Consider the following 13,852-nt stretch of genomic DNA (forward strand, 5'->3'; position numbering starts at 1 on the left):
CTCCCCCCCCTCCCCCTCCCCCTGCCGTCCTATTTACAACAGTCACTGTTATTAAATGCAAAAAGACATCGAACTCTGCAACATCAAATGACTCTGTATTTTCTTCAGGTACGTAACAAGACTTGGGGTACACTCCAAGAAACTATTTTCACAGACTCGGGGAAATTTACAAAGGGGCACAATAGAAAGTTTCCCCCTCCCCCCCTCCCCCACCACGACATCCTGGGGCCAGCGAAGGCGGCAGGAGGCCAGATCGGATCCTATCACCGCCCCCAACCCCAGAAACAAACCCGCCTCCTTTTTGTCTCAATGCCAAGGGCAGCCCGGTCCCGGAGAAGTGATCCTTTCAAACAAAGACTCTGCTGCAGCCGCCTTCCCCTGGTCAATGCGTCCCTTCAGAACAGGCGTCACTTCCAAATCTCAGCTCAACGTTTCGAAATAAATATAACGGAAAAGGGGGGTATTTTGAGTGGGGAATGGAAACTGGAAGGTGTGTGTGTTGGAGGGGGCGGGGATGGAGGGGGACAGAAGTGTACATTAAATTGGGGGGGGGGGGGGTAACACCATGTGTTTGACACATCCCTCTCTGCTGTCAGAGTGCATGCAGACGCTGTCCTGATCTGATGGTCTCCCCACTCTGGTTCCTGTTCTCCTGGCAGGCTCCTCGCTTCTGTAACCTGCTGGGGTCTCCACCAATCGCATGACCGTGAAGTCCAACTCGACTGAAAATTCCACGAGGATTTTGTAATAGTCAGCGTCAGAGAAACTTCCTCCAGGGGATTGAGGGGATTCACTCAGCTACAGCCCCCACACTGTCAGGGCGACTGGAAGTGATGCCATTGACGTTAGTGTAGTTTACAGCAACCACCCAGAGCTGGGGAACAACTTTTCGAAAAGGGACCCTTGCTGCAACAGTGTCCAAGGGAGTGGTGAGGGGTAGCCCTAATACTGTTGATACACACGCACTCACTCACACACTCACTCTCTCTCTCACACACACACACGCACACACTCCCGTGAACTCATACTCGCACTCACAAACATACGCACATATTCACACTCACCCTCTCACTCACACACAATCACATACACTGTCTCTCACACGCACACATTGTCACACAAATACAGATGCACACACCCACACACTCGCCATCACACAAACACACACACACGCACACTCACTCTCACACACATTCTCAAACACATACAGACACACACAAACGCATATACAGACACACAAAAACAGACACACAAACACACATATACAGACAAACAAACACCTATACAGACACAAACACACAACTACAGACACACACAAACACATATACAGACACACAAACACCTATACAGACACACAAACACACAAATACAGACACACACAAACACATATACAGACACGCAAACACACATATACAGACACACAGAGACACAGACCCACAAATACACACACACAAACACACATATACACACACACAGAGACAGACACACACACACAAACACACACACAGATTAAGCCATGGGTCACCCAGTACATGCCTCTTTTTTTGAAAAATGGGTAGCAATGGTAGAAAAATGTAATTGCTTGAGATGTGCAAGGTTGGATAAAGAGAAAAAGGGAGGATCTCCTTTTCTTTGCTTAGCAAAGGGGTCAATGATTGGGAGGGGTTGCATCGATTTAAAGTGGGCGGTGAGTGGAAGAGACTGATGGGGAAAACATTTCTCACTTAGCGGCTGACTGGAGTTGGAAAGTCACTGCCTGAGGGAGCAACCCCCAGCTCATCACAGAAAGGCCTGCGCATGCCCCTGAGTGATATGGACGAGGTATTGGAAAGTGGGATTAGGCCAGCAGGGGCACAAATGGGCAGAGTGGTCTCCTTCTGAGCCGAACATATTCTGAGAGAGGGAGAGTGTGTGCAGAGCTGGAGGTGGGATGGGAGGGCACCACGTGAATTGCTTCCAAAGAGGGCTAGCAAAGCCATGATGGGTCAAATGGCCGTGTTCTTCGCCATAAGGGATGATTCCTCCACCACAAACACACACACACACACACAGACACCCACCCACCTCCCCCCTACACACACCCAACCACACCCACACACACACCCACACACTCGCATGCTCACACACACACCTTCATTACACCCCCACACACACTCGCATGTACACGTGCACACGCACACACTCAGACACACCCATCCCCATACACACACACCCAACCCCCCACACACTTGCACACACACACATATGTACACACCCCCACACCCCACACACATACCCCCACACACACTCGCATGTGCATGCGCATACCCACACACACTCACTCACACACACGCACAACATGATCGCCATCACTGTTCAGATGGGGATAGCCTCCTTGAGCCTAGGGTGTTGTAGAAAAATATTTCACCTTGGTCCTGCCAACTGCTCTCTTTCTGGTCCAGTCAGGGGAGGAGTGGGGTTGGAGGTGTGGGGTCAGGAGGGATGTGGGGTGGGGTGCACAGCTGTGTTTGGAATGAGTCGGGGCAGCGGGGGAATTGATGTTTCCTCACATTTGCCTGGCTCATGCAGAAAAACCTTAACAAACTGATAATCTAGATGAAAAAAAGGTGTGGGGGGGGGTGTTGGAAGGTGGGGGAGTGGGAGGAAAATGAACCAATGATTGGACCTTTTTGTCATTCCTTTCATTCTACTGGAAGACCTCTGGGTGCTTGAGCAAGATCTTCTCAATGTAGTTCTCCAGTTCTTCCTCATTGTCTTCATCCTCGTAGTACTCCTTGTTTCGGTAGACTGGGGGTGGGGGCTGGTAGTAATAGGGACGGTAACGAGGCGGGGAGACTCTGGGGTGAATGTAATTAGGGTAACCATTTGGCCTGAGGCGGTACCTCCTGGGGACAGGGTAAGCCATGCTGTCATAGTCTAGAGCATTATTGGCACCCAGGAGATCCTGAAGACTCAGCTCATTGTTGACATGGTGTCTAGTCTTCTCTGGCCGATGACGGGGAAGGTAATTGCTGTCTGGGGTCTTGTACCTGTCCCGGGATGATGCCCCATATCTGCTCTCTAGCCTCTCTGTTGGATCTTTTCTTTTCTTTTCCACATCATTGATGATGTCAATCACATCGTCGGCGGGCAGATGGAGCTTGCTAGATATCTCAATGAGTCTGTCGATGGTCTGGGGGTCGATATCCTCATCCTCATCTTCGTCTTCATCTGACCTCTTCTCCTGGGAGGCGCTGTCCTCTGAGTCTCCTCCAACCTTCCCCCTGTTGTCTCTCACCTTCTTCTCCTCCTCCTCCTCTTCCTCCTGGCTGGACTCCCCCTTCAGTAGGTACTGCAGCAACAGGTCAGATGCTCTATCCTTTGCCCTCTGCTGGCCACTCTTCCACCTGCTAACCTCTGGGGCTTTGGAGCTGTACTTCACTCTATCGCGGGTGTCCTCCTGGCTCTCCTCATAGTCAGAGTATTTCTCCTTCCTGCCCACTAGCTCTTCGAAGGCATCCAGGTCTCTCAGCACATCATTTTCCGTTGATTGGTCACCCTTGGTTAGTGAAAGCTGGGCAGTGTTGGACCTCTCCCTTTTTGTGGCCGCGCTGTATCTCTCCAAGTCCTGCAGCATTGTCTCCAGCCTGTCGATGTTCTGCGGGGTCAGGGAGTCTTCTCCGTCCTCCCCATTCCTCCAATCTGACTCTTCACTCTCATGTGAGATGGGGCTCCTCTGGGTCTTTCCCACTCTGGTCCTACTCTTCACATTCTCCGTCAAGTCATTAGCCTCTACCTCCGGTGACCCGAGGTCGGTGGAGGGTGGTGCCACTCCATCGTGCTGCCTTGGCTCCTCCCTGGTGCTGGGCTGGTCTGTGTCCACCTTCAAAGCTTGCAGCAAAATGGCCGCCAGGGTCTTGGCGTCCACGTCCTTAAACAGTTCATCATCGTAACTGGGTTCCGGCTTGGGCTGGGAGGGAGCGGACCTGACCTGATGGCTCTTGAGCGTCTCTGCATCGCCCTCGGGCATTTTCCCGTTCTCTGGGAACAGCCCCTGGCCCTGGTAATGAGGGGTCTGTCCATTCTCCTTCAGGTTGTCCGGGGACTGGTGTTCCCTGTGACCATCATCTGTAAGGGGGCCAGCTCTGACAGTGCCGAACAACATGAGGGTCAGGGCGAAGACAACAGCGGCCAGTGAGCGGGTTGGCCAAGCCATCCTTGCAGAGTCAGTGGGGAGGGGAGAGAAGGCTACAGATGCAAAAACACAAAAGGAAGATAGATTTACCGCACTGACTAATGCTTTAAGAGTCAAACATCAGCTTGTACAATTACAATATTTAAGAGGCATCTGGATGGCAATGTGAATAGGAAGGGTTTAGAGGCAAATGGGCCAAATGGAACTAGATTAATATAGGATATGTCATTGGCATGGATGAGTTTAGATTAGAATCCCTACAATGTGGAAACAGGCCATTTGGCCCAACAAGTCCACACCGATCCTCCGAAGAGTAACCCACCCAGACCCATTTCCCTACGTTTAACCCTAACTAATGCACCTAACACTCTGGACAATTTAGGCTGGCCAATTCAATTGACCTGCACATCTTTGGATTGTGGAAGGAAACCGGAGCACCTGGAGAAAACCTACGCAGACATGGGGAGAACGTGCAAACTCTGCACAGACAGTCACCCGAGGCAGGAATCGTGCCCAGGTCCCTGGCACCGTGAGACAGCAGTTATAATCACTGAGACGCCATGCTGCAATTTGGACTGAAGGGTCTATTTCCATGCTGTACATTTCTATGACCTCAAGTGTGGCTCTACAGATGAGTAACTCCTGCCATCCTTATTCTCAGATTTTAAGGTGACTTACAGAAGAGATGTTTGCCCCTGCACCCATGTTGAAGTATTTTGTTTTCTCAATGCCCTTCTATGGATATAATTGTTTACATTGAGAGATCTTCAAATGGAGATGTCCAGTGGCATTGCTCATCATCAGTGTTTTGTGACAGCAAATATATTTTGCCATGTGACACCCAAATCCAACCTTCGTTACCTGTTAGAGGAGGCAAGGCTCGTTTGGGGCTAATTAAACACAGATCCAGATCAAATAGGATTGATGGATGCTTGATATGAACAAAGTCTGGAGAGCCTGGGAGTTTTGTGTTCTTCCAAGTACCATGACAGATATAAAATTATAAGGAGCATACAGAGTGTGGGTAGGGAGACCCTATAGTGGATTGGAACACATAAGGGTGTGTGGGTGGAGGGGGTTCAATTTGGGGTCAGTCAGGCATTTGGAATGGGAAGGGTGGAAGCAGAGAACTGGAACATTTCAGAACAGTAGAGGCAGAAACCCTCATCATGTAACAAAGAATAATTTTTTGACCTTGAAGTACGGAATGGGATGAGGTTGAATGGGCCAAATGGCCTCTTTCTAGGATAAAGTAAGGACTGCAGATGCTGGAGATCAGAGTCAAAATGTGTGGTGCTGGAAAAGGCAGCATTCAAGGAGTGGGAGAGTTAATGTTTCAAACATAAGCTCTTCACCAGGAATTGGGGGGGAGGTGGTGGGCCAAGAGGGGCTGAGAGCTAAATGGGAGGGGGGTGGGGCTAGGGGAAAGGTAGCTGGGAATATGATAGGTAGATGGAGGTGGGGGATTATTGGTGATAGGTCAGAGAGGAAGGTGGAGCGGATAGGTGGGAAGGAGATGGATAGGTAGGGCAGTTCAAGAGGGTGGTGCCAAGTTGGAGGGTTGGAAATAGGATAAGGTGAGGGGAGGGGAAGTGAAGAATTTGATGAAATCCACATTGAACTTGTGTGATTGGAGGGTCCCAAGGCGGAAGATGAGGCGTTCTTCCTCCAAGCTTCGGGTGGCTAGAATTTGGCGATGGAAGAAGCCCACAACTTGCAAGTCCTTAGTGGAGTGGGAGGGGGAGTTAAAGCCACAGGACAGTTGGGTTGTTTAGTGCATGTGTCCCAGAGATGTTCTCTAAAACATTCCACAAGTTAGTGTCATGTATCCCCAATGTAGAGAGGACCACACCGAGAGCAACAGATGCAGTAGATTATGTGTGTGGAACTACAGGGAAATCTCTGTCAGATGTGGAAGAATCTTTTGGGGCCTTGGACAATGGTGAGTAAGGAGGTGTGGGCACAGATTTTGCACTTCTTGCAGTGGCAAAGGAAGGTGTGGGAATGGATGATGGGTTGGTGGGGGATGTGGACCTAACAAGGGAGTCATGGAGAGAATGGTCTCTGTGGAACACAGATAGGGGTGGGGAGGGAAATATATTCCTGGTGGTGGTGTCTGTTTCTAGGTGGCAGAAACTGTGGAGGATGATGCATTGCATCTGAAGTTGGTGGGGTGGAAGGTGAGGACAAGGGGGTGTTCTGTCCTTGTTGCAATTCGAGGGGTGGGGTTCAAGGACAAAGGTATGGGAAGTGGAAGAGATGTGCTAGAGGGCATCATTGACCACATGGGAGGGGAAATTGCGGTCCTTGAAGAAGGAGGCCATCTGGGATGTTCTACGGTGGAATTGGTCCTCCTGGGAGCAGATGCAGAGGAATTGGGAATAAGAGATAGCGTTTTTACAGGAGGAAAGGTGGGAAGGGGTGAAGTACAGGAAGCTATTGGAGTTAGTGGGTTTGAAGTAGATGCCTATGTTGAGTCTGTCACCAGAAATGGAGATGGAGAGGTCCAGGAAGGGGAGGGAGGTGTCCAAGATGGTCCAGATGAATTTGAGGTCAGGGTGGAAGGTGTTGGTGAAGTTGATGAACTGTTCAGCCTCCTTGGGGGAGCATGAGGTGGCTCCACTACAGTCATCGATATAACAAAGGAACAGGTGGGAGATGGTGTTGGAGGAGCTGTGGAAGGTGGATTGTTCTATGTACCCAATGAAGAGGCAGGCATAGCACCCACCATGTGGGTGCCCATAGCTACCCCTTTGGTCTGGACAAAACCCTAGTCACCCAACGCTGGAGGAAGTATGCTGCATCTTCCACTTTGGGACCCTCCAAACACATGGGATCAATGTATATTTCACCAGTTTCTCATTTCCCTTCCCCCCACCTTATCCCAGAGTGGACCTTCCAACTCGGCACTGCCCCCATGACCTGTCCTACCTGACCATCTTCCTTCCCACCTATCCACTCCCACCCTCCTTTTTGACCTATCACCATTACTCCCCCCACCTCCATTACCTATCGTATTCCCAGCCAACTTCCCCCAGACCCACGTCCCTCCCATTTATCTCTCAGCACCCCCCTTCCCCACTTAGGCCACCCCCCTCATTCCTGATGAAGAGATTATGTTTGAAACATAATCTCTCACTCCTCCTGGCTGGCTGTGCTTTTCCAGCACTATATATTTCGACAAATTGACTCATTCTTCAAGGTAATGGAGGGCAGGAAATGGTGATCTAGCCAGCAATACCCACACATCCTGTCACTGAAAAAAAATGTGTGCTGTGAATTTCTGTGAGTTCTGTTTTTGTAACAATCCCGTTTTAAAACAATAAGTAAATCTGGTGAACGGCAGGCAGCATATTTGATTGCTGGCTTGACCCTGGGTATTCTCTTTGGCATCAGAAGGTGCCTTGGCTATTTAGATTTTCTTTGGCCTGAAGGAGATTGACAAAGACACTGAAACCCAGGGACAGAAACAGAGAAAGCTGGCAAGATGGAGACAGACCAAGACAAAGAGAAAGATGTAGGCATAAATCCTGAAGGAGAAAGAGAGGAAAGAAGGAAGGAACAAGAAAAAAAAATAAAAAGAAAGAAAAGCCGAAGAGATAAAATGAGAAAGATGGTTGTGTAGATTGGCAAAAAGACAATTAAAGCAGAGAGAGAACACACAAAGGGATAGGATTGTATACAAATTTAACCAAGTAAAAGGAAAGAGGGAGATGCACCCGATACATAGTCAGAGTGATAGCAGAAGATAAGCAGAGACATTGTGAGGGAGGGTGGGATGGGGTGGGGGGGATAATTATGCAACGAAGCAGGAATACATATTCAGAAAAGGTCTTACTACCGAGACTGAGAGAGAGAGAATGAGGAATTGAGACACAAAGATAGATATTGAAAGTGAGTGAGAGGAACCAGTGAGAGGAATTGGAAATAAACCATTAAGAATAAGCAGAAAGACTCAGAAACACTAAGATTCATACAGAAAGAACGAGGATGACACCAAGGTTGGAAAAGAGGATCTGGGCAGGTGAACAAACTCAGGGCATCATTATTCATGCACATTTTCTCTTCCTAATATTATGTATTCTTCCCTTCCACATATTCATGAGCACCAAAATCTCTCTCCCTCTGCTTTGCTGTTTCCTCCTTCTGTTAGTTGCTCTCTATTCTTTCATTTTGACTTGTTGTCCTGCTGTGTCTGTCTGTGTTATAAACCTTATTTCATAATCTCAGTTATCGCTGTATCTCTGCTCCTTGTACTTTCCTGCAATTGCCACATTCTGTCTCCCTTTTTGTGGACTTGTATACCTGTATGTGTTGTATGCATATCCCTCTGTAAGCATATGTATGTGTTCATCTGTGCATAATGTGTATTTGCACGTACATCTCTCTACATGAGTTAATGCATGTCTATATGTATGTATATGTTTTGTTATGATTTTAGAGATGCCTGTATGTATGTCTTCCTCTGTCTATTTGTAGCTATCTCTGTATATGTGTCCATTTGTATATTTCTCTATATCTCTGCATGTCTTTCTTTATGTCTGTTTGTAGCTATCTTTGCATATGTGTTGGTGTAAATATTCCTCTTTTCCTACATTGGAATGTTTCTCTATATGTGTGCTTATCTGCGTGTATATTTTTCTATATGTCATCTGTGTGCATATATCTTAGTGTATATGTGTCTTTGGGTATATATCTCTGATAGACATAGATATGTGTATATCAAACTAAATGCGTTTATGCATAAATACCTCACTACATGTGTGTCTGTGTGTTGTCACTATATATGCACAATTGCGTATATATCTCTGTATGTGTGCAACTGAGTGTCTCTCTCTCTAAGTGTCTCATATGTGCTTTTGTGTCTGTCTCCACTGATGCATAGTCTAGTTCCACCTGTACAGCTATAGCTCAAGGAGGATAAGCAGATTTGTATTGTATTGACAAGCTTGCCAGTTTCTATTCAAGATGAATGTGAAAACTGACAATGAAACCTTTTCACAGCTGTAAGGGATGAGGAACTTTCCGAGGATATGGCCAAGAATCACAGGAGGTCCATGTTCTCCTTTTTTTGATTTGCAGAATAAATGTGTTCTGAAGTGAAAGGGTTTGCATACAGCGGCCAAGCTGCAGGACATCAGTAGCTGCTACCATGACAACCGATTGATCTGCAGTCTCCTAAGACTGTCCACGTCTGCAGTCTCCTGGTTACCACAGCAACTCCAGGCATTTGTGTTGGGCCATGACAGCTCCAAGCTACTGAATGGTGCAGGGATTGGATTGGAGGGGTGTCCTTTCCCTTGGAAGGGACATTCAGCTCTTTGCGTGTGTGTGTGTGTGTGTGTGTATGGATGTCATTGTCTAAGACATCACTCTATCCTGAATACTCACTCCATCTAGGATTCTGCCTCAGTTGTCCATTCATTTTAATCTGGTAACTGCAGACAGGGAGAAAACTTGCTGCCTGCACTGGGAGTGAGCAAAGCACATCAGTAATGGTTAGTGCACCAATGCAACTGGTCTGACACCAGAATAACGATGCTTGCATATTTACCTCAATACATCTGTCTGTCTATCCATCTCTTCTTGCTATCCATTTATCTGTCTGTCTATGTATCTATTAATTAACGTAATAATCCATCTCATCTCTCTCTCACTCTCTCTCTCTCTCTCTCTCTCTCTCTCTCTTTCTATCTGTCTGTATGCGTGGTAAGTGTCCAGCCACTTGAATTTTGAAAGAAGCAAGGCAGAGATATGTGACTCGGATCAGAACTCAACCTAAAGGCCAGTCCTGAACAGGGGAATCCCATTTGTGCAGCTGCCAGAGACTGGAGCTGCTGACAGCACACAATTCAGCCAGAATGTGGCTGTCCAGGATTATTGCCCATCCCCTCCTGATGCACGCAGACAGAACCAGTTCATTCCCATTCACTGCCAGGGAAATGGATGCACTTCAAGAATGAGTGAGGTATTTTAGTGATCCCTGAAACTGCAGTCTACATTGTGAAACAAGCAAGCTAATGCCGACTCTGCTGTGTGTTACTGGAGAGTTCCCCATCTGTAAACATAACTATATAAAAACAATAAATATACATTATAATATATGCATGAACATATAATGAGAATGCACAAAAATATATATCAAATGTTTTTATATAGAGAATACATAAACACAAAATAAGCATTGAACATCAGTAACATACAATTGTATATAGTTATTGATTTCCCAATTAAGATACCCTCGTGTGCAAATCTTTATAATGAGATAACTTAATGCATTGCACTAATCGGTTACATTTCACAAATTGCAACATTTCATGAAATAATTTAAAAATAATTCTATTCATTTAAAAAAAAATGATTTTACATCTAAATGCTCTGGAATAAGGTGAATATTTTCTGTTTGTTGTTGTTTTGGTAGATTTGTGACTGTCAAAAGGAAACTGTCTGCACCACCTTGGAATTTTTTTGCTCACCGTTTGACTGATCGCATTTAATTCGTAGGTTTCGCACCAACTGTGGGCGTTTGAGATTTGCTCTCTTGGGTGATGTTCGGGCTCCAGTAGCTCTTACCTGGGAGATTCGGTGTCTGAGGGTGAAGGAGAATTCAGTCGGGATGCTTGCTGGGCACGGCTCTGCGTCTGGGGTCTCCAGCGGTCAAGAGTTTCAAAACCTCGGACAGCGCCCGCGGATGAGACGCTGTAGGTTTCGGCACCACCCTCAGCCCCCGTGGATCTGACAGCGTGGGGCTTCAGCTCCGCGGCCAGCAGCCCGTGGCTCTGTGGGGTTTCAGGTCCGTGGACAGCGCCTGCAGTTTCTTGACTCCTGTGGGGTTTCAGAACCGTGGACAGCGTTCGTAGCGCAGGCTCTCCGTGGGTTTCAGGACCGCGGACAGCGCCCGTGGCTTTTATGCTCTTTCTGGGAACACCCCCCCCCTTTGATTCCACGCCCCTCCCTGACGTCACCTTGCATTGACGTCATCGGTTCATTCATCCCCAGCCTCTCGTGTGGAAATCACCCGCAACCCCGGATTTCATGAATGAAATCTCGGCTCCATTCACAATAGAGGAAGGGCACAGCTGCAAGAAGACACCGAGACAGCCATGGACACTGCGATTCAGTCTGGTCCTCACGCAGATACAATCGGCCCCGAAAATTAAAATAAAATCTGACACAAAGAGAGAGACAAAAGAAATTATCAAATTCCAGACAAAGGAATAATGAGGGACGAACACTATATATATATATTATATATATATACGACAGCGAGACTTTCGGTTTTGTGAGGCGGAATCTGATTAAAAGCTGTTTCCCAAGAGAACCAAAGGACGTTTCTAGAACACGCTAGTTAACATGAGTGGGGTTTCCAGATGATTACGCCAGAGAAGAAAGTTGGATCAAAATAAAATGAAAATATGTCAAATACCGGGCACCAAAATTAAGCTGCTCACCAGTGTATTACTGCAATACAGTTTAGCATTAGTGAAGTCTGGATATTCAAGTATGTCATTTATTTATAAATATTATATTATGTTATAGAATAACATTACACGTATACATAATATGCTCATTTATATGCAATACCACCAACGTATAGAATAAACCCTATATATACTCTCTATGTGTAAAATACAATGTTTCCACAGGTATCCGTCTGCCCGTATATATGTTGCATTTATAAATTGAACATTATGTGCAAACACCTTCATTCTAATCTGTGAGAATAATGTAATCCTCCACTCCATCGGAGGAAATGCAGAATATTCCACTCTGTTGGCCCGGTTCGGTTTTGTTTAAATTCTTTTAAGAAATCCATTTCCCTGTCGGCATTGGCCTGCCCCACGCTAACCAGGGCATGGATTGTTACATTCCGAATCAGTCGAGACTGTTCTGCCGCATTGTGCTGGGCGTCGATGTCTTTGTTGATGACTCTGTTTTGCCCTCCCCCGGGGAATGTAGTCTTTCATTGCAAGGGATTCGCAGCGTAAGAACAGTCACTTTCTTAGTCTCCCCTCACATAAGGTGTGGATTTTGAATCGCGTCTGACTTTAATTCGGTTTCCTTTCTATTCCATTCACGGGATGTGGGCGTTGCTGGCTGAACCAAGATTTATTGCCTCTCCCTATTTACCTTGGAGAAGGTGCTGGTGAGCCGCTATCCTGAACGGCTGCACACCATTTGGCGTAGTCACACACAGTGCTTTTAAAGAGAGATAGAATTCTGATCTGATATGTCTACTTCAGAAGCTGAAAACTGTTGGTAAGCTCTGTTGGTATTTAGTGTTGGGTACTGAGTAGTTTTTTATTGGCCCTGACTAGGATTCTGCTCCCGGCACCCCCACCTCTTGTTTTAGAGGTGGGATATTTATTTACTCATTGACAGGCTTTGAGTGTCTCTGACTGGGTCAGCGTTTATTGTCCATCTCTAATTGCCCCTTGAGAAGGTGATGGTGAGCAGCCATCTTGAACTACTGGTGGTGTAACTACAGCCACACTGCTGCCTGGGAGAGAATTCCAGGATTTTGACCCAGCTACACTGGAGAAATGGCGGATTCATTTCCAAGTCAGGATGGGGAGTGGATTGAAGGGAAACTTGAAGGTGATGGTGGTCCCATATGTCTGCTGCCCTTGTTCTTCTCGATGGTAGAGGACAGTAGATGCTGACTAAGGAGGCTTGGTGAATTGCTGCAATCCATCTTGTAGACAGAATCGTGCGTCATACAGCATGGAGACAGACCCAACCCGTCCATGCTGACAAAGTTTCTTCACCCAGACTAGTCCCATTTGCCTGCATTTGCTCCCTCTCCCTCTAAACCTTTCCTATTGATGCACCTGTCCAAATGTCATTCAAATGTTGTAACTGCACCAGCATCTGTCTCTTCCTTTGGCAGTTCATTTAATATATGAACCACCTTCTGTGTGAAAACGTTGCCCTTCAGGTCCCTTTTAAATATTTCTCTTCTCACCATAAAAATACGCCCTCTAGTCGTGAACTCTCCTACCCCAGGGGGAAAAAAAACTTTGCCTATTCACCTTATCTATGCCCCTTATTATTTTATAAACCTCAACCTCCTACACTCTAGTGAAAAAAAATCCAGCCTCTCCTTATAACTCAAACTCTCCAGTCCTGGTAATATCTTTGTATATCTTTTCTGCATCCTTTCCAATTTAATAATATCCTTCCTACAGTAGAGAGACCAGAACTGCTCACATTTCACCAAAAGTGGCCTCACCAACATCTGGTACAACGGCACTGTGATGTCCTAACTCCTTTACGCAGTAAAAGAGTAAATTACAACAGATGCTGCAGAAGAGTCATCTAGACTCGAAACTTTAGCTTGCTCTCTCTTCATGGATGCTGCCTGACCCACTGTGATATTCGATAATTTTTTGTTTCCTACACTCAATGATCTGGGCAATGAAGGCAAACATGCAAAAATGCCTGCTTCAACCATTACTATGTATCAATGGTAGAGAGAAAAGATATTGAATGTTTGTGGCTGGGTGTCAATCAATTGGGTTTCTTTCTCCTGCATGGTTTTGAGCTTTCTGGGTATTGCAGGAGCTGCATTCATCCTGACATGTGCTTTGTAGATGATGGATAAGCTTTGGAAAGTCAAGGGGTGAAATATTTAATCAGGATTCCAAGTATTTATTTGGTTCAGCCACAGTATTGGTA

The 13,852-nt window shown here is 46.5% G+C and overlaps 1 protein-coding gene across 4 annotated transcripts; it reads right to left on the reverse strand.

Moving 5' to 3' along the window:
* Positions 1-74: 74 nt before the first annotated feature.
* Positions 75-11,059, reverse strand: vgf (VGF nerve growth factor inducible). Of its 4 annotated transcripts, none has more exons than XM_072591439.1 (3): positions 10,748-11,059; positions 9,566-9,643; positions 75-4,227 (listed from the first exon to the last, which is right to left on the reverse strand). In XM_072591439.1, exons 2-3 carry the CDS (start codon positions 9,597-9,599, stop codon positions 2,687-2,689), a joined length of 1,575 nt encoding a protein of 524 aa, XP_072447540.1. In that variant the 5' UTR covers positions 9,600-9,643; positions 10,748-11,059; the 3' UTR covers positions 75-2,686. The 4 variants fall into 4 exon arrangements, with proteins under 4 accessions (XP_072447540.1, XP_072447543.1, XP_072447541.1 ...); XM_072591442.1 differs by having other exon boundaries at positions 10,651-10,827; XM_072591440.1 differs by lacking the exon at positions 9,566-9,643.
* Between the last annotated feature and the right edge of the window lie 2,793 nt (positions 11,060-13,852).

Source organism: Chiloscyllium punctatum, chromosome 21 (assembly GCF_047496795.1).
Source record: "Chiloscyllium punctatum isolate Juve2018m chromosome 21, sChiPun1.3, whole genome shotgun sequence".
Classification (NCBI taxonomy): domain Eukaryota; kingdom Metazoa; phylum Chordata; class Chondrichthyes; order Orectolobiformes; family Hemiscylliidae; genus Chiloscyllium; species Chiloscyllium punctatum.

What these genes read in the sequence shown, in the direction of transcription:
- vgf (XM_072591439.1), bottom strand. Translation starts at nt 9,599, where the DNA reads ATGAATGGACAACTGAGGCAGAATCCTAGATGGA. An exon ending in GAGGCAGAATCCTAGATGGA is followed by an intron (nt 4,228 to 9,565) that starts GTGAGTATTCAG and finishes TTGCATCTGTAG; the next exon opens with CCTTCTCTCCCCTCCCCACT.